This window comes from Lutra lutra, chromosome 9 (genome assembly GCF_902655055.1).
Source record: "Lutra lutra chromosome 9, mLutLut1.2, whole genome shotgun sequence".
NCBI classification, from domain to species: domain Eukaryota; kingdom Metazoa; phylum Chordata; class Mammalia; order Carnivora; family Mustelidae; genus Lutra; species Lutra lutra.
The window spans coordinates 102,762,487-102,787,580 of NC_062286.1; the positions used below are offsets into that span (position 1 = coordinate 102,762,487).

A 25,094-nucleotide genomic window follows, 5' to 3' on the forward strand; every position below is an offset into this window, starting at 1 on the left:
CCCATGAACCTGGGCAGGCGTCTTAATGACTGTTCCAAAAAGAGTTTTGTGGAAGTCATTCTGTGGGACTCCTGAGGCTGAGGTTTAAAAAGGGTATAGCTCCTGCTGGCTCACTTTGCTGTCTCTAGAGAAACCACTTTGGAGCCTGGCTGCCATGCTGAGAGGAAGCCCAGTTTATTGAAGGAGGCCATGCATAGATGTTTCAGAAAACTGCCCCAGCCAGGGTCTCAGCCGAGAGCCCCAGAGCCAGTATCAATCGCCGGCCAGACATGAGAGTGAACAGATCTTCACAGGATTCCAGCCCTCACCCCCAGCCGCTGGGGCATCCTGATGAGGCCTCAGACCTTGTAGAGCAGCAGGATGAAGTCAGCCCTGCTGTGCTCTGTCTGAATTCCTGACCCACCGAATATATGAGCAGGATAAGCAGATGCTTTAATCACTAAGCTTTGGGGTGATTTGCTACACAGCTCTATTCGTTATAACATCAGGTTCCATTTTTACCTCGGCTTTCAGAAAGCTGAAAGTCTACTGCTTAAATATGCTAATTGTATAAGCCACAAGAGTTAGCACAACTACTTTCTCATTTTATAACCTTGAGTGTACATTTCTATTTTTTTCTTTTTTGTCTTTTCATGCCAGTATAGCTAACATGCAGGGTTATGTTGGTTTCAGGTGCACAATATAGTGATTCAACAATTCCTTACAGTACCTAGTGCTCATCAGGATAAGTGTACTCTTAATCCCCTTTACCTATTTTATTAACCTTGTTACGTTTTTCTTTGAAAAAAATGTGAGGCGTACATAAACAACACAATGATCTTTGCCTATACTCTATGAATAAAATCATAAATTTAATACCTGAATCTTCTTTGATGTCAACACCTTCTTCTTCATTATCATCTATTTAAAAAAAGAGAAAAGACAAAGAAAAGCTCATACAAAAGCTAGAAACCCCAGAATTCTCCAATCTAATAAAAATGCAAAGGCAAGAAAATACTCAGCAGAAACCTGGTAGACCATGCATTTCTATTGTCTTATATTATTATGCTAAATCAGTGTAATGTAATGTAAACAGACATTAGAGCACAATTTTAATACCTAGGGTTTATGCTTCCTTTTAAAAATTGTTAGATATGTCTAACAAAACTATATATGCAACAATTTGTTTTGCTTTTAAAGTTTCACAGTCACTTTGGTCATTTCAAAAGGACAAAAAAAAAAATCACACACTTTAAATGCTGCATTTAAATGCTGAAGGGATGCACCCTCGCCTCAAGTATTTAGAAATGTGGGGCTCGCTATTTGGGTGTAGGCTGACAGCTGGGTCCAATCCCTGCACTGCACCATGGAAAGTGCTAGTTTGCTATACTTGCAAATCCAAATCTTTAACCAAGCAAATTCAAGTGCCCTTCCCCTAGCCCACCCCAGTCCTATCATTCCCACTGGACTCCCCTCATCCCAGTGAAACCCTCTGTAATTGGGCAAGGACCCATGCGTCCTCTCTTCTCTGGGTGACATAGTTGCTTTCTGAACTTTTGACGTATAGTCGTCTCTTCTCGGTCACTGATGCTCACATCCAGGCAATGCTGAATCCTGTGTTCTTTCTTTTTCCTCTGTATTCACATCACTACTACTCAAATTCAGACTTCCCTAGTTGGTGATTTCTTAATGTGCTCTTCCAACTCCTTTTACACATAACTGCCAAATCAATCTTCAAACACAGCTCTGATACGGTTCATGACTGTTCAGTGACTCCTGTCTGCCTGATGAGAAAGGTCTAGACTCTTTGGGGTCACACTCAAGGCCAGCAGTACCTGCTCTGACCACTCTTCCTCATTTCCCCTCCTCTGTTCCACTCATGCTACCACCTTCACTCAAGCACCACTCAATTCTGTTTTCTAAGATCTCTGTTAGTTTCCACTACCTGCCTCAGTCCTGGAAGCAATGCTTTTCTCCATCTCTGTTCACACTCATCCTTCGAGCTGAGGCACCATAACATCTGCTCCATCCAAGTTTGAGTGAATAGTCTTCTCTTCATTGTAGCTTATTTTTAACACCTTCTGAGTATCAACTTTAAGGACGTTTGGGCTGAGGTCTGCATACAGCTCCTCCACCCACCCATTCATTAGGCATGTGACCATGGAAAAGTTACCCGCCTGTTCTCAGTTTCAGGTTCATCAGCTCTAAAGTGGGATAATAATACCTCCTACATAGAGTTGTTGCAAGGATTAAATGAGATAGTATTACATAAAGCATTAGGACACCTACTGAAATATTAATATATATTATATAATATACAAATATTTCTGTTTAAATTTATATATAATATATAAACATATTATTATATAAATTTATAAATTATAAATTAAATAAATTTAATTTAAAAATAAAATTATAAATTAATTAAATAAATTTATACATATTATATATTATATATTGTATATAACTTTATGTATTAGTTATTATTGCCACCAAATCATGAGTCTACTTTTTAACATATTTGTCTGGCAGATGCCCATCTCTAGATCATAAATTCTACAAAGTTCAAGACTGTCTTATGTTCCTTTTTTTCCCTGGTACATAATGTGATTAATTTTATACACTAAAATCCATGAAGAAATTTCTGCTGAATTAAAGTTTTTAATTTTCTCTGATTTTTTAAGTCAAATTGGAGAATTCCTGTGTTTATATTTCCTATCTATCTCTTACATACCAGGGCAACATGGATCTACATGATGATTTGCAAACAATGAGGACTCAGTAAGGATTTGTAATTTCCTCTCGGACATATGCTTTACATCCAATAATTTCTTGGCTAAATTTATTCAATGTGACACTCTTCAAAGTGCTAATTATAAAAGAAGATTATAGATATACCAGTCACTGGGAATGGAAAATGCATTTAATTTGAGGTTTTAGGAAAGTAATTCTTGATGGCCATGGTTAATTTTTGAAGAAGTAAATTTTCTTCCATTCAAATTGTTATAAAATTAGTGATTTTCTATATAACTTATTTCTTTCATCTTTTTCCACGAATAGAATATTGGGACAAAGAATATCTTTCTCTTAGAAATATAATTTTCTAACCAAATGATTTATCAAAATGTTACAAAGTAAACTCTTCACAGATTCTTCCCTGACCTTAATCCATTTAAACAAAATTTTATTTTTCAGAGCCATCGAAAATACCTAGAACCATCTCTATGGCAACAGACTTTCTGGAATCTCAGAAAGGGATGAAAAAGAGTCTCCACAGTTCCCCGGGAAAGATAAAGGAAGAGTCAAAGATCCCTTTGCTTGTCAACTATGTGTATCTGTTTGTCCATGTGGCAAGCACTCATTGGTAACCTTTTGTATGTGTGGCTTTATGTCTGGGGAAATAGAAAATACCAGGTTACACAGGTGTCTAGAAACTTATCATTAGTAAGGAAAGTAAGACATACAGATACATCTGAACATATAATAGAGAGGAGTCAGTGCACTTACAAAAGGGTGTCAGGGGAGGGACAGCTGCTACTGGGAAGGGTTTTTGGAAAATGTGACATTGAGCTGATATTTGAACTTTATAGACTATACTGATAGCATCATCCCTAGAATGTCCCCAGGTGTGGAAGGATCAGACTTGATGTTATTATCCATTTATGCATCCATTTCACTCATTTATCCATATGGCAGTTAAAAGTATATTCAGGATCTGGATTCAGACTGCTTGGGTTTTGCTTCCAGGCCAAATCACGTGGAGCTGTGCAGTCTTGGGCAAATTACGTAAACCTATACCTCAGCTTTCTTATCCGAGAAATAGGGATAATAAAAGTACTAACTTTCCAGAGTTGGTAAGACATCCTACATGCAAAGTGCTTACTTGGAATGAGCATTCAATAAATAGTGGCTATTAGTGTTAATGGTGTCGTTATTATCACTACTTTCCCTACTTAAACAACCATTTTCTGACCAACACCACATGTTGGAACTATGGAAGACCTTGAAGATAGAGCTGACAACCTAGTCCCTCAGAAAGCTCACAAAGAAGTGGAAGCAGCAGTCAGAAGAGGAAGTAACAGATTCTCTGAGGCAAGTAGTCCGAGGTTTTACTGGGAAACAGACAACAAACAGCTAAGTCAGAGAGAAGGTCGATGAAAGATTTCCAGAAGAGCTGAGGCTTCTGTTGAATCCTTAAGGGAGAGTTAGAATTAGCTAGGAGGAAGGAAAGGCTGCAGTGCATTCTGGGCAGATGTGGGTGCCCTACCTATACCCCCTTGTTCCTTGACATTTCGGTGCTTGCCAGCCCAACTTCCAGCCACCAGCCCCTGGGCCTCTGCCTGAGGGCTTTCTCTGGGCTGCTGGAGACTGCTGGAGAAGTATCAGGGAATTAACACGCCCAAGAGGGCAGCCTTTCACAAGGGACTGCCAGGATTTGCATATAAGTACTCTAGTTCCCTTCTCTAGTGGGCTAATTTGGAAGCTTCTCCCACAGTCCTCCCCTCCCCATCCCAACCCTGGCTTTGAGCCAATGGTTAATTTCATTTATAATTAGGCCCTACTCTCTTCCTTCCCTTTCCTGTCCTTCTTTCCCACTCTCCTGCTGGTGATTCTTGGGGTCATCTCCCAAATAAATGACTCCCACTTGAATTCTTGTTTTTGGGTCTGCTTCTGGGGGGATTTAAACTAAAAAAAGGGTAACCACATTGAAACACAGGGAAAAACATCTGTGAAAACACATGGATACGAACAGCCAAGATGCTTTTAAGGAAATAAAACAAGCTTCCGAGTGGCTGAAGGGAGGAGTTACAGGGGGATCTGTGAGTAAACTGTCCTGTTCTAGCTGCATAATGGAGGCTCTTCCTTCCTGGGTATGATGGTCAATCGCATGTGTCAATGTAACTGAGCCATGGAATGCCCAGACATGTGTCACACAGGACTTCTGACTTTTCAGAAGGAAATTAACACTTGATTTGGTAGACACAGTAAAGCAGATAGCCCTTGTAATGTGTGTGTGTGTGGGGGGCTCATCCAATAAGTTTAAGATTAACCCTCCCACAAGGAAGAGGGTACTATAGTGTTGGGACAATGGGTTTTTCCTGCCTTTGGACTCAAACTGAAACACCGGCTCTGCCTGGGTCTCAAGCTTGCAGGCATTTGGATCGAAATGACATCACTGGCTCTCCTGGTTCTTAGGTCTTCAGACTCCCACTGGAACTCTGCCATCTGCTCTCCTGGGTCTCTAGCTTGCTGACTGCAGGTCTTGGGATCTGGAAGCCTCCATAATTACATGAGCCAATTCCTTATAATAAATTTATATCTACATCTATATTCATATCTATATCTAAATCTATATTCACTATTGGTTCTCTTTCTCTGGGGAATCCTAACACCTTAGATTGAAGAATTTAAATTTTATCCTGAAAATTACAGGGTTACTAAACAACTTTAAGCAGAAAATGACACACCAGCTTTTGAGAGAGAACATTTTTCATAAGTGAAATTTACTAATAAACTATAAAATGCACGCCTTCATATTTTGGTATTATTTATATTAAAATCCAGCACAGAGTAATTTTGGTCTACAAAGCACCTAATGTGCTGTTACTTATTAATGAAATCCACTTTAGTTCAACATTATTCTATAAAATGTATTCACTTGAGCCATGTTTATGCAGCACATATCTAGCAAGAATTTTTCTCTAACAAAACCAGGAAACAAAAAAGCAATATATGAAAGAAGAGGATAAGCCTATGGAGATAAGGAGGCATGCCATTCAAAATTTGGAAGCAGTTAAGGGACAGATGATGGAGCATGGGCCCAGAGCCACTGCCCTTTTAACAGTTCTTCAAGCATCATGCTTCTTTGTTAGAGGATGGAAATCAAGTAAAAGGTTCTAAGCCAAAGTTTTACAAATATCATTTCAAAATAGAGGGCAATCTATCAGGTGGCATTGTGGCATTGTTCTGGGTGTTCAGAAATGCCGATTCCAGAAAACCTCCCTCCCTTCCTCCTTCCCTTCCTCAGCAGAAAGGACCCAGTTCAACTCCTGGGGCTTCTTTGATGTTTCTTTCTTTCTTCCTTCCTCTCTTACTCCCTCCCTCCCTCCCTCCCTTTCTTTCTCTTTCTTTCTTTCTTGATGTTAATTTCATAATGGATGCCAGTTTTATTCACCGCACCCCTCTCTGTCAGATTACCCTGCTGAGTTCTGCACAAAAATTACAAGTATGACTGGAGTTCTTATTTTGACCACATATGAGTGTGAAGACCAACTGGTTTCCCCAGGAAAACCAGTTTTCAGTAATAGCTTTGTACACTTCAGAAACCCCTTTAAGGATGTGTCTAACCTACTTTGAAGTCTGTAATATCTACTTCACCTTCTTTGATGGAAGACAGAGTTTGTTAGAGGACAGAGCATGCTGTGGATTTTGGAATGACTCGAGATGGGTCTTACTCCTTTATCTAGAGTTGCCATAATGAATGCAGTCTTTCGGAAAGTAGATGGTATAAAAACAGATTATGAAACCCCACAGAACTGTAGTCTAAAGTGTGGTCTTGGACCAACAGCATCATCACCACCTGGGAACTTGTTAGAAATGCAAATTCTTGGGTTCCACTAAAGATCTATTAAAGCAGAAGCTCAGGGGAGGAAGCTGACACTTTTTTAACAGGCCCTCCAGGAAACGCTCATGCAAGCGCTAGTTGGAGTACCATTGTTCCAAAGTAATGGTCTTTGGGTGCCGGAGGAAAAGCTTTCAAAAACATTAGATGTCCTACTTTTTCGAGATCCAAGCTGAGCTACTTGGTGATTTCTGGAAAACACTAATGCTGGTGAGGGGTACCCACACCAGATGGTTGCTGAGACTGAAGAATAGTCATTCTCTTTGTAAGATATATGTTTCCTTCTGTGCTGGAAATCACCCACCTATCACACAGTTATTGTCACCCATGGTTAGGACCCTAAGAGGCTAAGAGACATGTACGTGGATGGAAACTTGCTTCAAAGAGGACGTGGATTGCATGGAAAAAGAAGTGTGTTATGAAGGAGAAAGTGACCCTTATAGGCTATTAAGGCAGGCTCTCCACTCCCCCAGGAAAAAAAAGGATAGGCACCTGAAATTCCTTTGTCAAAATTTCTGGGGCATCCACACAAATGGGCAGGTCTGTCAAGCAGACCAATTATGAAAATCTTGTTGTTGCCTTTTTTTTTTTTTTTCATGCGCTCTTAAGTTCTCTCTCTTAAGGCTTAATTCCCTCACACAGGCTTCTTCTGTATCCCTCACCTTTTAAATATTTCATTACTAAGGGCTTCTAGGAGCAATTTACCTTGTATAGAGAGGAAATATTATTAGCCAAAATAAAGGGCTCCAAGCTTTTCAGGATTTCCACGAAGTACGGAAGATGTTGGTATGCTCATGGCTTCTTGTGAAACTTGACAAAGCAGAAATGCCATGCAAAGAAATGATTGATAAAGGGGACTCCCTTGCAGTGCAGAGCTCTTCCATTAAGTTGAAAACCTTGACCTACAGCATCTAACAAATTGCTAAACCCACTTTCTGCAATGTAATTGATAGGACTAGGAGAAATTAAAAAAAAATAATAAGCCAAAGGTTGTCCCCCTCCACCCCCACCCCAGCTGGTCCTTGGTCAAGAGGACCACTCAAATCTCATTAATTTATAAATAAATCAATAACTAAAAGGCACTGCTTGAAAAAAACCTGCATGGTTCTGCTGTTTCTGGCTTGGCAAGTGGGGCACATAAAGGCACCCATTAGTGAGATATCCAATTTTAGAGGAGAAAGATGGGGTGGGGGAAGGATTTTGAATTTAGTTTTAGATCTGTTGTGTTGGAGAGGCCTGGAGATGTCAGCTGGAGATGGCCTGTGTACAGGTGAATATACCAGAGAGGTATATTCCCGGCAGGAAGAGAAGTAGAAGACAGAAGTGTCAAAAGGATAAAGGCTGCCCAGTCAAGTAAGACAAGGGCTCCATGGGGTCATGGGAGTCACGGGACCAAACACGCACTGGTTTCAGTAACCATGCTGGACCCATCAAAGAGTTCTCTATGATCTCAACAGTGACAGCTATAACAGGATATTGGAAATCATTAATTGCTCTGGATTATGGAGTGAACAGCAGCTGAAGGCAAAAACATCAAAAAGCTGTAGCTGAGGGTCCCAGTTAGGGCCACAGATAAAGCAGAACAAAACCTGGTGGATTTCCTTTACTCCATTGCTTATTTTGATCTTTATCCTTACCTCTATGTCTTATTAGAAATTATTTCATTCATATACTGTACCTTGAAAAGGGTTTTTGCTCCCCTGCATTTGCCTCAATGTCTTCACCTACGGAACAGAAACCAGTCTACCCAGGACATTAGAAGGGTTTTTTCGGGAGCACCGTGCAGGGGTTTCTGTAAAGATGCCCACAGCATCTCCCTTCTCCAAGCTGCACTTTGTCTTGCCTTTGTTTTATCAGAACCTCCTAATGAGATCAAGCTCTGCTTAGTCAAGGTTCGTGTCCCCAGGTCTTTATGCGTTCTGCTGTTTATAAGCATTGGCTACACACACCACATAGTCCCCCTTTTTGAAGGGACAGATTGCTTTCAGTCTACGCCTGCTGCTTGTTCCTTCATTCAGGTTGCTTGGTTACAGCAACACTTCACTGGATTTTCATTGAAGGCCAAATGTGTTTGTAGCTTTTGAGGCCCATCAAGTGGAAATGGTTAGCACCCAGTTCCTAAGAAGGCAGTCAACTCATTTATGTCACATTACAGAGAACATGTCTTGTATAATTCTAAACATCAATGAGATCCACACATTAAAGGTGTACAAATGTGCCCAAATGTGACAAGTCACCGTAAATATTCATAATTAAAGAAATTTCTGAATTTTTTCTTTTTCTACTTTGTAGGTTTTTTCCCCTCTACAACGAATGTGCCATTTGGGGGAAAAAAAAATGTACAATTCAGACTGGGTAAGCAGGTTTTTGTGTGTGTTTCTTTGACTTATGCAAAGACAACTGGTGAATGAGTTTGCTAGTGCTGCTGTAATGAACTTCCACACACGTAATGGCTTAAAACAACACAAATTTGTCATCTTACAGTTGTGTGGGTTTGAGGTCTGACCTGGATCTCAGTGGGCTGGCATGAAGATGTCTGCAGGGCAGTGCTCCTTCTGAAGGTTCTTAGGGAGAATCTGTTTCCTTGCTTTTCTGTCTACCAGAGCCTCAGCTCATGGCTCCTGCTTTCCATCCTCAAAGTTAGTGACCCACATCCTCCTGAATGTTGTTCCATAGCCATATCTCCCACTCTACCTCCTTTTCCTATCTTTGAAGGACCCTTGTAAGGACTCACCCAGGTAATATAGGATAACGTCCCCATCTTTCTGTCAGCAAATTAGCCACCTTCATCTCATCTGCAATCTTATTTCCCCTTTGTAATGTGACCTGATGTATTCACAGGTTTAAGGCATCTTTGAGGGAAGGGCATTTTTCTTCCTACCACATTTTGTAAATCAGGAAGCACACTGCTTTGCCTAAAAAGTGTCTGAGGAGTAGAACTAAGAATAATCCTACCCAGAAACGAGATGATTTCTTATGGGATCAAGTACGTAGGCTTAAAATAAAGGTAATTTTTGAGCTTTTTTAGTTTTCAACTTCACTCTCTAATAAAAAGGATTTTTTCTTTCTTTTTTACTTTATTCTTTTCTTCCTTCCATCTACCCTTTCCCCCTCTCTTCTTTCCTTCCTTTCATTCTTTCTATTTCTACATTTCTCTTTCACCTTTCTTTTGTTTCTCTATGGTTCCTCATTGACTTGATTATAAAGGGATAATACCACAAGGACAAATGACAAAATGGGAAACTCCCTGAAACATATATTTGAAAAGAACTAGGAACCTTAATATATAAATCTGTGCTACTTTTGTAATAAGAAGTTATATACTTTTTAATTAAGATGGTCACAATAATTAAAATACCTCCTTTTAAAATTATAAGAAAAACACGAAAAAACAAAAAAATTTGTAATAAGAAATAAACATGGATATTTTAAAATTTATGATGTTCGGTCTAGACACCTCTCTGAATATTCATTTACATTTGTTGTTTATTCTATTTGGAATTGGCCCATTACTGTGTTTGCACATGATGAAAGTGAAGCATAAAAAGGTTAAGCAACATGCACAAAGTCATACAATTACATGCTGATGAGTGTCAGCATTTCTCAGTCAGGGATCACTAATTGGAGATAAGTATCCTACTTATTTCACAAATCCTTCCATCTGAACTGCCCTTCCTCTCTATGTTATTTATAGAATCCTTGGCATCACTTCTCTGTTCCTGCTTAACCTTAAAGTACACATTCTTCATGAAACTCGCCACAACTACCCTGGTCCTCAGACATATTTGTCTCAGAATTCCTGAGTACTTTGACCATATCAATGCAATACTTGATTACTTGCTAGTATTGTCTTCCATTTGTTCTGCATATATTTACCTCTCAGGCATATTATAAGAACAGTATTTTCAATGCAGCAGTGGACAGAGCCTTGGGTATATAGTAGGCATATAATAAATTATTTGCTGATTGATGGACAGAAAGGATCATGAATGATGTTGGATGAGAAAAGCTTACAAAATCAATGAGAAGAGGAGATGAAGAAGAGGTCAGGTGAATACTTTCTTTTGTTAGATTTAAAAGAGTAAATCCAGATAAAATTTTTTAAAAATATCATGCCCATTTGTCAGAAGATATAATTAAAAAAATTACTTTGGAGAAATACTCCCTGAAAAATGTAGTTGAGAACCATTGCGATAAACAAATGTAGGCTTTCCCTAATGTAGGGAGGGGCCTGACCACGGTATTTTTTATTTCCAACATCAGGATTCTTTGATATAGTTCCAAAACTGTAAATTTGACATTGTTATTATGAGGTAAATTAATATCCCTAAATTCTCTATTAGAACTTAGATTCTAAAAAAAAAAAATTGACTTCCATATTCCAAATCTGAAAAATACATGAAATCCTACAAACTGAAAAATATAAACCTTTTATGTAAAGAACAAAGAGATCTCTGAGTTGAATCGTACAAATATTATTTGCCATAGGCCATCTAATTGTGTAGTGTAACTATAAATAATTTGTAACCAAAGTGTATGGTAATTCCATAAAGCTGCCACACTAGACTTTCAAAGAAAACATCTGGGAAGGAAAAAGTCAAATATGCTTCACCCACAGCAAGATATAAAACTGTTGGAAAAAATATTCTTGCTGGTTTCTTTATGGTTACATGATTGCTTTCCATGATGGGCTCTGGTAAGGGTAGAGTTGTGTCCCCCAAAATATTTTGTTCAAGTCCTAGCTTCCAATACTTTAGAATGTGACTATATTAGGAGATAGGGTCTTTAAATAGATGATCAAATTAAAATGAGGTCTTTAGGGTTGGCCCTAATCCCATATGACTGCTGTCCTTACAAGGAGAGGGAGATTAGGACACAGACATACACAGAGAGAGGACTTCACGAAGACGCAGAGAGAAGATGGCCATCTGTAAGCCAAGAAGAGAGACCTCAGGAGAAACCAATCCTGCTGACCCTTACATGCTGCACTTTGAGCCTCTAGAATTGTGAAAAAATAAATTTCAGTTGTTTGAGCTTCCCAGTCTGTGGTGGTTTGTCATGGTAGCTCCAAGCAAACTATTACAAGCCCTTGTGGTCATGAGTAAGGCCTTTTGGCTTCCCAGTGACCACTTTACTGCTCACCTTCAGGTCAAAGCACTGCAGTGCCTAGATGATGGGGTTGGGATTGATTTTGGGATCCATGATAAAGTACCAATTTGACTCATAGTAGACAGTTTCCATGAGGACATTTACAGGTATGAGAAGAGAAGTGTGTCAGCTCTGAACAATGATGGGCAGCAGATGACATTAGTAATGAGACTTTCACAGTGCTCCAAATGTAACCTTGAAGTTAAAACCACGCTTTTCTGGAGATGACGCTCTGAGGAAGCGAACCTATTATCACTTGTGCAATGACAGATGTTGTTCTCAATTTTGAAATAGAGCTCTGTTGCTTCCTAGCCATATGCCTCATTTTCTCAGGTATGCATCATTTTCCATATCAAAAAGGAGGGTTAATATAGTGCCTACTTTCTTAGAGTTAGCCTGAAGATTACTTGACTTTGCCCATGATTTGGCTGAGAGGAAGCAATCCATAAATGTTAGCTTTTACTCCTATCACGAATATTAGGTAGTAGTTTTGCATGTGTTATATCTTGAATGCGATCTAGCCTCACTTGTATATTTTTTAATACATTTTGTCTTAGATTCCTGATTATAAAATGTAAAGATGTGGGATTAATATACCCTAAAATACAGAGATTTTGTTTAATATAAAATGACTTTTTTTCCTAAACTATTATTATTGCACTGGGAAGTGTTAAGAAGACTAGAGATGGTCTGAATAAGCCAGTCTAGGGGGGGGATATATGGCAAGTCAGAAAAAATATATTCCAATCAAAGATGGTATGGTCATGAATTAACCATAAATTCAAATTATGGACAGATAATGTATATATCATCTATATTAGTCGTCACACATTCCATTAAAAGTCACCTTTATTTCATATTGCATATTCAGAATTTATAAGTGGCTGATGCTTCAGCATCATGGAAATACTCAACAATTTGGAGGAATTTTGACATTTACTTTAAAAATGTGCTTACTATTATAAATATGCACTGGAAATAATTTCATGAGCGTGCTATGATTCAAAGTATTGATATGAAGCTCAAGATGATTTTATTATTATTTAATTTGCTCAAGTACTAAGATGAATGCTGGATTTATTTTGAGTAGCAATATTTCAAATAATTTATTTTCATAATTATTAATACATTCCAGACCACTAAAACTGTTCCACTTAGAATAAATGTATAGTATGATTTTTGGCTTTGCACCACTGGAAATATCTGCTGATGGATAGGTTTGTTTTAATATCACTTGATCATACTTATGCAATTATTTTTATCATATGCTAGAGCAAAAAACAGTTTTTATTTTAGAAGACATGAAAATGAAAGTTACATCATAATTTCTATACATTCAAGAAGTCCAAAATGATGAAAGTGTATGAAATCTGCTATGATATTGACAAGATACGAGAATACTTGCATCGCACACCATGGCAAGTCACATTTTTTTCATGAATGAACATTTTCTTTTAAGAATACTTAAAAGTACAAAAAAAGAGAATACTTTAAAAATACAGAAATGCAGGCACGGTCAGCTCACTGTGGTTATAGAGGAAATAAAGAGAAAGGATGAAACAAAGAGATTGAAACAGAAAAAGAGGCACTGGGTTATGGGGAGAAGAAATTTTTAAATTTAGCTCATACCAACAACTACTTACTCAATAGTCACTAGGTGCTTTACATGCTATAAATTACTGAGTTGCTTAAAAAGATTTTCTTTTAAAGGTAAAAAAAGGAGAAGGGAGAAGGTAAAGGATGGGGGGAAAAAAAGGCCACAATCGCAATCCTCTCCTTCATCACCTGGGAGTCTCTTTGAATTTACAGCATGTCCTAGTTAGGGAAATACTGTAGTTAAAGGCTCCAATTAAATACACTTAGCAGATTCACCTTTCAATGAGAAAACTAGAGAGCAGAACTTCACATGACTCAAAGGAACTTAGTCCACCTTAAACATTAGCACAAAGTTGAACGTCTCTAGCCATTTCCTGTGGCTCTTCTTGACAGCTACTGTGTCCTACTCTGATCTTCAGGCAGGGCACCCTGGATTTACATTTACTGGATGGCTTGGACCAGCTGCCAAGAGGATGAATGTGCTGCACTCCCTCCTTCCCACCTGCCAGAGTCACCGGGTACATGGAAAACCTCTTGACTTCCATGGATATGGAAACCTCAAAAGAAAGCTCTCTCTAAGGCAGGCATCAACAATGCTCACAGTAGCTTGAAATTTCCTGGAAGCCATTCTTACCATGGCTGAGGAAAGCACCTTGAGCTTGTGACTTGAATGGCACCATAAAAATAACTAGGTATTAAATAAGCCCGAAAGAGGAACATGGGGGGCAATATTCAATTAACCAGGTCAACCAAATTTAATGACACATTCCATCAACGTAAACAAGGTTCTTTAGTAACTGAGATTTTGCCTACATTCTCAAATGTGAATTACAATGAATGAGCACCTTCTGCAGATTGCCCTAGGAAGGGCTGCTATCTTCACTGCAATTTGGGCTGAGAAAATCGGGGTGATAGGTAGAGAAGGTAGGAAATGTTTGAATTCTGGCTATGAATATAAATGGACTTCTCACAATTTCCAACAAAGTTGTTTAACATGGTGGATCGGAAAGTAGGCACAGGCTTGGACAACTTAGATGTGTGAGGAATAAATCACAGATCCTGTAATTAAGGGCCAGAGGAAGTCTTTAGAAGTCATTTGGTCCAGCCCCTCACTTTTGATATGAGAAGATGAGACTCAAGAGATGAATTGATCTCCCCAAGACAACACTATGACCTCCTGGGACAGAGAGGTCATGGGCTTAGATTTCCTGTCACCTCCTTGAGTTCTTGAAAATTATGACACAAGCTGCTACAGGTTGCTGGTATATGGAGATCATATATGCAGCATTTCCTCAAGCTAGGAAATGAAATAGAATATAACGAACTGATGCCTCCACTCCAATCCTCAATTCCAAAGAAAACAAATCTCTTTACTCACCTGCAGGGAAAAACTCACTCATTTTCTTTTTGTAGATTTTGAAGTCAACTTCTAAGAAGACACAGAAGATGATCCGATCCACCTAGAGGCAAACAATAAATACTCAAAGTGAAAGGAAATATGGTGACCTTGGAATATCAGAAATATTCCAGAACGTGGTTTTGGAGCTAAAACCAGGTGGAAAAGCCGCCTGTAGGTTGTTGGTACTCTACTGCTAACTGTGTGACAGTGTTGAGTGAAGTTCAAGTGCGCGTGTCAGCTGGGGCGTGTGTGTGCATTCTTTATGTAAATGAGCCCATGGACTCTTTGGTGGAAAGATGTTATATAAATCAAATAGGAAATAATAAATGACAATAAGCCACTTTGCAGCAAGCTATAAATAAGATCGGAGATTCCGACAGGATACCTAGACTTTATGTCTTATAAAATAACCATATGAGAGGTGTATAGCAGAATGACAATAAAGTATGTCAGTAAACAAAGAGCTCTTTGTCCTACCCATCTTAGACAAATAAATTTATCAAACCTGTTAGTATTTGAACACAGCCTAAAAAGCTTCTTGCAGTTTAATTTGCATGAAAGTCACTTGCTTTTAGCTTAACATACTCAGAAATGCAACAGAAGTAAAAATATAATTAGTTGACAGAGATATGAGGTCAATCGAACTTTAACCTGGTAGATATTACTGAGTAAGTTAGTGCCACCTCAAAAGCAAAACAGGTGTGTTGTCCCTTTTTCCTGTTTTGGGAGAGCTTCTCTACATAAGGTGTTTCTTTGAGACCTTTGGAGAGTAGTATAGTAAACAGAGAAGAGAGATAGAGTGTATCTAATAGCTAGCTCATGTATATCTGATATTAAATCAGTGACCCCATTTCATGTCTTTAAAATAAACATCCCTTTAGTCGCTCTATTTTAACAATCTACAAAAACTTAAAAATTACCCGATCTATCAAATGGCAACTGGTAATTAAATAGAACATCAAGAGGGGCGCCTGGGTGGCTCAGTGGGTTAAGCCGCTGCCTTCGGCTCGGGTCATGATCTCAGGGTCCTGGGATCGAGTCCCGCATCGGGCTCTCTGCTCAGCGAGAAGCCTGCTTCCCTCTCTCTCTCTCTCTGCCTGCCTCTCCGTCTACTTGTGATCTCTCTCTGTCAAATAAATAAGAATAAAAAATCTTAAAAAAAAATCAAGATAGGCATTTCTCAGGGCAACAGGGAATAGAAGTGGGGTGCGCATGTGGCAGGACATGAATGAACCCAAATGGATGTCATCCACCTAGCCCTGCAGCTCTCTGAGCCTGTGGAAAACAGATTCACACTAGGCAAGCCTGTTCAAAGTGTCCAGCAGGAGAGGGATGGTCAGGCAGGGAGGGCTAGGACACAAGGAATGGTCAGGGCTCCCCGTTGGAAGCTCAGAGACGTGGCTCCCTGATCTCTGCACAGGTCCAGATAGGCTGCCTCCAAGACAGTAGCTGGACTTCTTCGCTCTCATCACCAAATACCACGCAGCCCCAGTAATCCTCCCCCCGAAGGGTGGATTATAAGAGAAAGCATCTGGCCTTCAGATATGGAAGGACAGGGTTGCAAATAAACCTTATTTTCTTTTCCCTATATTCACTTGAGTTTCTGGTGTCCAGTCCTTTCTGCATATCATTAACATTTTCTACAAATGCAAAAGCTGTCACCATCAATTCACTCTTCGGGTGAAATACAAATTTAGTTGAATAAATGATTAACTATCTGCGCAATACTGAATGCTCGTCTTTGCTCTCCTTATGGTGTGTTTATGCCCTGTAGCTAAAGATAAAAATCACAATGATGGAGCAATAGAAACTAGGTACAAAAAATGTCTTCTCTATAATGCCATTTGTACAAGTTTTTAAAGCACAAAGATAAAAAAGTGTAGGGATTCATTCATAAGCATCAATATACAGAAACACACCTAGAAATGTCACACATGAACTTCAGAAAAGAGATTTGAGAAAAATCTAGCAAATGAGTAAAAGCTATTAACTATGGGGGTAGGTACGTGGTATATTATTTTCTATACTTTCCTGCGTATTTTTCAAATAATAATTATTTGAATAATTCTCTTTATAATTAAAAGTCCTAACACCAAAAATAAGACTCTGTGTTACACTATTCTTCTCTCTGGCTGTATTAAACCATTTGTAATTCCCAAACAGCATAATCATTCATATTTCTGTACCTATGATGGTTGACTTTTTCTCCAGGTTTCAAATGGTCAGATTATTTCTAAAGCTACCTAATCGAGATCAAAATCAATACAAGAAAATTTGATTCAAAGCAGATCTAAGGAGACCAAACTGGACAGTCTCATTTTTACTCATGTCTCCCTATCTTAATGTTCACTAAGTATAAGTTAACGGGATTTTAAAAAACATTCCTGTTGCCTGCGTGTCTGTTTGCAGGGGGGAGGGTTAGTGATAGTAATGCTACTCATTGCTGTTAAGTGAACTTTCAACCATCACAGAAACGACATACAGATTTCTTAAATATTGTAAAGAATTTTAATCCACCTTTTAGCGTTTTAGGCTTTGTTACCATGGAAATAGTATGAGTCCAAAATTTAGCAGCCTGATTTATTTTCCCAGAGAGTAGATGGATGCTGGGGGGAAAGTACTTTTATTTTAAACTAATTGAGTGGCCCATTTCTCTGCCCTGACCCTGAGGCATCACACTGAAAATATCTTGGAAGCAGATCGAATCTAAGAATTAACCCTCACTTGCCAAGTACTTTCACTTATGCATATGTGAGTGTATTTATAGATGTGTGTATACACTTACTCTCTGGTGTTATTGTTGGAAAAGAGCTCCATTAGTTGACAAGCTCTGTGTTTATAAACTCATAATGGATATTGATCACTGCTTGTGGTAGATGATATTTTCCAAGATGGCATGCAATGAGATACCCTGTCCCTCAGACTCTCTTAAAATGTAACGCTGATACTCCTCTCGTTGAGAAATGGGATCTATAATGCCTCCTCTTAAATCTAGGCTTGTCTGGAACTCTGGCAGAAATACTATGTGACTTTCAAGTCCATGTCACGAAACGTGATACAGTTTCTGGCTGGTCCTTTGGGGAGGGTTGCTCTTGTGCCCAACCTTCACACCATGAGGAAGCAGAGAGATGACATGGAGAACCCATTTGTTCAAGTTCTAGCCAATAGCCTTACTGAAAGTGAGTAGCCTCTTGATGATTTCACCTTCTGGTTTTTGAGCTACCCCGGCTGGTGCCACATGGAACAGAGATCAGCTGTTCCCACTGAACTCTGCCCAAATTGTAGAGTTGTGTACAAAACAGAAATACATAGCCAGAAATCTGATATTCTTCTGGTTTCTTCCTGTTGCCAATTGTTTGGATTCTTGCTTTTCCAGTTCTATAGCATGTCATCTCTCTTGAAAGGCTCAGACTGAATGGATCAAGTAAAAGCCATAATGGGGTGATAAGAAGAACATAGAAAGGGGCGCCTGGGTAGCTCAGTGGGTTAAAGCCTCTGCCTTCGGCCCAGGTCATGATCCCAGGTCCTGGGATCAAGCCCCGCATCGGGCTCTCTGCTCAGCCGGAAGCCTGCTTCCTCCTCTCTCTCTGCCTGCCTCTCTGCCTACTTGTGATCTCTGTCAAATAAATAAATGAAATCTTGAAAAAAAAAAAAGAAGAAGAACATAGAAAGTCTACTGGGTACATGGCTGAGAAGTTAGAAATCTGATTTATGTAAAGGGGAAAGAGCCTGGTGATCCATACTATCCCCAGATAAATTACCTGAGAATATGTAAAAATGCCTTACAGTTAAGGCTCAGGATCATATTTTCAATTTCTCTTTTATGTTAGGCAACAGAACAATTTTGAAAAATGGTTGTTCATTATTTAAATTTTTTTTTCAAGATTTTATTTGTTTGTCAGAGAGAGAGAGAGAGAGAGTGAGAGCAAGCACATAAGCAGGGTGGGTAGGGGCAGAGGGAGAGGGAGAAGCAGACTCCCCACTGAGCAGGGAGCCCAACATGGGACTTGATCCCAGGACCCTGAGATCATGACCTGAGCCCAAGGTGGATGCTTAACTGATTGAGCCACCCAGGCGTCCCATAAAATGGTGGTTCTTGAGAGACTATATTTACTCATCTATTTAAGAGATAGTTACTGAGCACCTCTTATTTCTTGGACCTAGTCCATGTGTCATTCTCTCACAAGAAAACCTGCATCAAAAAAAAATAAAAAAAGAAAGAAAAATGAAAAGAAAACCTGCATCCATAACTGAGTGCTTTTTTTTTTTTTTCCCCCCTCAAGACCAAATAATTAGTTACAAAATCTCAGGCATCTTAACTTCACATCCAGTGTTTTCTCTGATACCACCCACATGAAGACACATGGGACTGAGCTTCTAGGCCTGTCACTAGCTCTGTGACATTGGACAAAGCCCTGAGTCTCTCCAAGATCCAGCTTTTATGTCTTTATAAAGAAAGGTTTGAATTATATCATGTTTCTTTCTTTTCTCTTCTTTAAAAAAATTTTTTTTAATATCTCAGTGATTGTCTATCTCTGTGGTAATTTTGTGCTATGTCAGCTTAGCTAAGCTGGAATGAGACTTCTCTGAATGGTTGGCCCCTGAGAAATTTCATGAGATTTTGAGGGCAGAAGAGCAGCTGCAGCCCTTGCACTAGGCAGGGGAGGGTAGGACCCCAGGCAGGTAGGGTACATTGTTGCTAATCAGCTGGAGGTGGGGTAGGAGGTGGGCTCACAGCTTTTCCAGCTCCTGTTCTTTCTCCTACCTCAGGTTCTCTGAGTCTAGTCTTGGCACATATACAGCTTCAAAGGGCACCAGTTCCATCTTGCGGGGGTGGGCACAGCAGCTTTGGGGTTCCATACAGGGGGAAACAGATACATGGGGCAGTTTGTCCATGTGGGTTCCAGGCTGCTCTCATGGTTTCCACTTTGTCCTTGTCCTCCCCAACTTAGCTTCCAGCTTTCTCTTTGGCATCTCTTGACCTACGTCTTGACCACCCACCCTGCTGACACAGTCCAGGCCTCGTCACTTGCAGAGACAAAGGTCTTCCACAAACTCCTTCACCAGCTCCCTCTCTTGGGTCCTCAGGAAGGGCTTTTCTCTGCTCAGTCAACTATCCCCTTGACATTTACTTCCCCGGTTTCTCCCACAATTGTATACAATCTAATCCCTATCCTAAATCCTATATCCTATTTCACTCCCAAGGTTCTGCTTCCTTGATTAAACCCCGACTGGTGTAATCTTTAATAACATTTCATGGAATAACATGTACAATGAAGGGCAAAAAAAAATCATAATAATCAGTATTCCTTGTTACAGGTGTATAACCTGCCAAGGTTACTCAAGTTCCAATTACTTCCTTCCAGGTGAACTTTTACTGGTTCCAGCCCATCTTCCTGGTGAACTTCCTAAAGGGTACATACACACTTTTGTAGTCAAAGCAACTCTGTGTACTTCAAATGACTTATACTTTTTTTTTTTATATGAACAAGTTAGTAAACTCAGATGGGTCCTCAGGCTAAAACATAATTGTAAATAATACAAAAGGCAACATTAATGCTTTTAGGAATTAACGACTTCACTGTAATCTTCATTATAACTTACACTAGAACCTTATGACGAACTGGGCAGTGCTCAATTTTGTTCTACCTGTGCTTAGTGTAGGGCCTGATGCATGATGGGAGCTAGCTCTGTAAATACTGGCAGATACTTAAGCTAACAGACCTCACTGAAATATAACTATATGGCAGATAGTTTTCAAGGGTGTTTAGTTACAGAAGCAAATAACTTTTTTTAAAAGATAGACTTTCCTTTATGTTTGCCAGAGGACCTGAGAACGGAATTACAGAGAAGCCTGAGTGCTTTTGCAAAGAAGAAAGGAGCTACATAAAGCACACAAGGCATCTGTTACCAACTGTCATATTATCCAATGATATTTTGTTGAGCACAATGCTTCTTCAACTGGGTGCTGATGTTTTCATAGAAGGTGCTTATTAGTTTCAAAATAGAAACAATGATGCTACCTGTAAGCTACAATATAATAAAAGTTAAAAGGGCTTTTCTTTTCTTTTTTTTAATAAAAAGACAATATCAGGTATTGATATTATGAATTAACCAAAACTTTCATCTACTGTTTTTGGGAGTAAAAATTGGTGCAACCACTTTGGAAAATAATCTCACAGTATTTACTAAGTTAGCTAAATTTGTGCATATCCTTTGAAGCAACAATTTTACCCTTAGGTAAACACCCAATAGAATATGTGTATATGTTCACATATATATGATATGTCAAAGGACACATATTACAATATTCATAGCAGCACTATTAGTAATATCTTCAAATTTGAAGCTACTTAAATGCCTAAAATGGTAGAATGGATAAATAATTGTGATCTATCCATGCAAAGGGATATTACAAATGAATGAGAATAGAAAGTTTGCAACTACACCCAAAAATATGAACAAACAGAATATTGAGGAAAAGAATCCAGAAAGAAAAGATACACATATTTTGCTAAAGTTCAAAAATGTTAGCTAAATAGTCAAAATCATCTGTGGTGTTAGAAGTTGGTACAGCAATTACTCTGGGCTGCAGGTTGGTGAAAAGGGACTAAGGTGAGTGTGTGGGATGCTGGGTTTTTGATCTGGGTGCTGGTTCCATGGATGTGTTCAGTTTGTGAAATTTGACAAGCAGTGCACTTAGAATCTGTGTACTTTTCTGTATGTTATACTGCAATAAGAATCTTTTTAAAGGTTGGAAGTCTCCTGGTACAGTTGTCTTGGTCAACAATCAAAAATCTATTTTCATTGACTTCAAGGTCAAAAAAGCCCTTTAAAAGCTGACCTTCTAAAGGCAATCTCTCTATATCTTTCCACTGATGTCAACTGTAGCTCACCCATCAAGGCATAAAGGAGTAAAGATGTATTTCTTTCACCAACATATCCATTAATCCACAGTTGGGGGTTTTATGCCCCATAAACATGATGACATAAGTCCTATTAATCTTTTCAGCATCATATCTACTGCCCCTGAAGAGGGTTACACAGCGAAGCAGGTTTAGAATATCTACAGCTGACCTCCATTTTTCATGGCTACCAGTCCTAGGACAGCTGACACAGCCAAGATTATCCTGTGTTCAGCGAGACTGGGAGAATGAATGGATTCTGATGAATGTAATTTGCTTCCCCAGTGACAAATGACAAACATTCAAAGATCTGGTGTGCATGCAAATACCACTTTAACTAAGAGCTGATGGATGGTGATCCTGTGTAAATGCAGCCGGATGGGCAATGGGGGTGAAGTCTCAGGCTTCCTGAAAGATAATCCAACAGCTTCACTATGCAGGCTTGGATATGGGGGTATCTTCACCAAATAGTGGCCGCTGCTAGTAAGTGAGTTAAATGTCAGGGCTTAAGCCTCAAAATCTATGTAGAAGGATAGATTTTGAGAGAGGTTAGAAGACCAGCGTCATTGGAGCTTGCTTACTGCTATGAGTCAATCAAGGTTACACAGAAAAACAAAGGGACAAGGTCACTGCTGATTAAAGAACAAAGCCAAGAAGCTGGGATGTCTGGGTGCTAGTCCCCCCCTCTCCCCATAGGTGGAACAAGGGAGACCAATCTGCCCTTCTCCCAGTGTATTCGTGCTCTGATGCTACATATCAAATTACTGGGACCTCAGTGGCTTAAAGCCACAAAGTTTCAGGCTCTCACAGCTTCTGTAGGTAGGTCCAAGTCCAGGCTAATGGTGTTGAGACCTCTGCTCACTGTCTCTAAAGCTGCAATCAAGGTGTTAGCTGTGCTGCACTTCCCCCCTGAGGCTGGGTCTTCTTCCAGGCTCTTTCAGGTTCAAGTTGTTGACTTGCCAGGGGTCCCCCTCCATTTTCAATCCCGCAAAAGCATATCAAATCCTTGATTTTAAATCTCTGATGTCCTTCATATTTGACCTCTCAGATTTAAAGAGCTTCTAGGATTAGGTCAGGGCCACCTGGAGAGTCTCCCTATCTTAAGCTCAGCTGATTTGGGATCTTTTAATGACACCGGCAAAATCCCTTCACAGCAGTACCTTGTTTTTGTTTGAAGAACTGGGAGAAGGTGTGTGCATCCCAGACACTGGGCTCTTGGAAGACTCTTAGAATCCCATCTGCCATAGTTAGCTATAATGACCACAGGAGATATTTGAGCTAAAGTGCTTGGCAAAGAGTCTGACCTCTAGGAAGTGCTCCACAAACATTGGTTGTTTATTCATAAAGTTATTATTCATGGGGTGCCTGAAACAGCTAGCAAAGTGCTGGTATGTGGATATAATCACCATTCACTTGGTGAGTCCTTTATTTCTACCCTGATCTTTTCAAACAGATCAGGGAAAAGTCTGAGCCAGGCAGAGAACATTGGAGGTGTTTCTTCCGACTGGTATGCTAAAAGGCATTTCATTTCAGTTTCAACTTTGCTGAGGAATTCTATCTTAAAAGAAACATTTACCAAAATGGCCCACATTATATAGAAAATAGCTATTTTTGTGTGTGTGTCTGACTGCATCAGCCAGAGAAAGGGAAGAGCAAGAAAAAAAGGGTAAATGAACAGTTGAGCTGCAGTAATAAAGAAGATTTCACAAGACCCTCTAGGAGTCTCTGCTCTGATATTTTAATGTTGTTGTCAAATGTCACCGAATATGATTCTTCTGGTTCTTGAAGATATTAAGTTCATTCATATTTGTGCACTCCACCTCAGAAGCTAGTATTTCAAGCTCCATGTCACAGAATGGGAAAATTTTGTTCTCCACGTTCCCAGAGACTTTGGGATGAGTTGGAGAACATTTATAATCCACAAACACTCAAAGGGCATTTTTGCATTTTGAAATTGCTTCTGCATGCATAAAAAGGATCCTTTATTTTGGGGGGAGCTTTTTGGCAAACTCAGTTCATCTGTCATTACTCTGTGGCAGCACGACTCAGTTTTCTTATTTTGTTTTGATAAATTGCTCTTTTTGACTTTTCTTCAACTCTGTATGAAAAAAGTGGCCATGTAGCAGAAGAACCCGAGTTATTTTGATTTGAGTTGGAGGCTCATTTGTGCAAGTTAATTTCCAAGTCGGCTTCATATCAGTCAAAATGGACACCCTTGCAAATGACACATCTGTCATGGTCCTTGAAGCTGCTCCATATGTTTAGTATAGAAAAAACACAGGCAGAGAAGGGCTTAGTTCTACATACTAGAATAGCATGCCTTTGTTACCAAAGGAATGATCCTAGGAGATATTGGGTGAAAATGCTAGTGGAAGATAAAAGACAGGTTTCCGTTTTACCATTAGAGTGCTGTGCTGTGCTATTCACATCTGCTCCTTCCTTTCAGGATGAGAACAGTCATTCTTCCCGTTGCTGGAGCTGGTGGCTAACAGCTCTGAGAAGATATTCACAGAGGACTCTCCTCTGCCAGGGAGAGCACCTCATCTGCGCTGATCCTCTTTCTGAAGGCAGCCTGCACCCAGGGACTGACTCATGCAGCAGGTCCAAAGGCTCAGACCCCTTCCCTCAATCTGATGCAACTCTGAAGGGCCATCAAATTACGTGCTGAATTGTGCCCCATTGCAATCCATGTGTTGAAGTCTTAACCCCCAAGACCTCAGCATATGACTGCATTTGGACTTAGTCTTTAAAGAGGTAAGCAAAGTAGAATGAGATCATTAGGTTGGGTGGGATCTAATCAATATGACTAGGGTCCTCATAAGAAGAAGATATTAGGACAGCAACACATACAGAGGGAAGACCACGTGAGGACACAGGGACAAGGTGGCATAACAGCCATAACAATTCAAGGTAAAGTCCGTCTTCATATGGCTGAAGCCACCCAGAGCTGAGACATATTTCCATAGATACAGTCCTTATTTCTAATGCTAGGTGTATTCTTTTTTATAAGAGTAATCAATTTCCAGGGCGCCTGAGTGGCTCAGTCGTTAAGCATCTGCCTTCGGCTCAGGTCATGATCCCAGGGTCTTGGGATTGAGCCCCACTTAGGGGTCCCTGCTTGGCAGGAAGCCTGCTTCTCCCTCCCACTCCCCCAACTTGTATTCCCTCTCTTGATCTCTCTCTGTCAAATAAATAAATAAACCTTAAAAAAAAAGAGAGAGAGTAATCAATTTCCTGTTGTGTAAGAGGTGAGTTACTTAGAAGGGTTTTAACAAATCCATAAAAGATAAAGAGAGTCCATGTGGTCAAGAGAGGTGAGGTATAGTAGGCAGGCACCATGATGCCCTTTCCATATCCCTTCAGGAGGTCTTAGTAGTAGAAGCCAGAGAATGCCTAAGCATCTGTGCCTGAAGGTGTTCTTAGTGCTAGAAGATTCTGACCACAT

At 39.6% G+C, this 25,094-nt stretch overlaps 1 protein-coding gene across 1 annotated transcript in view; it reads right to left on the minus strand.

Moving 5' to 3' along the window:
* The window catches only part of MACROD2 (mono-ADP ribosylhydrolase 2), a 2,010,404-nt gene that overhangs the window by 159,583 nt on the left and 1,825,727 nt on the right, over positions 1–25,094 (minus strand). The window contains exons 9-10 of the mRNA XM_047744583.1: positions 14,724–14,805; positions 859–900 (exon numbers count right to left, since the gene is read on the minus strand). Coding sequence (XP_047600539.1) covers positions 859–900; positions 14,724–14,805 — 124 coding nt within the window. The remainder of the gene's footprint in view (positions 1–858; positions 901–14,723; positions 14,806–25,094) is intronic.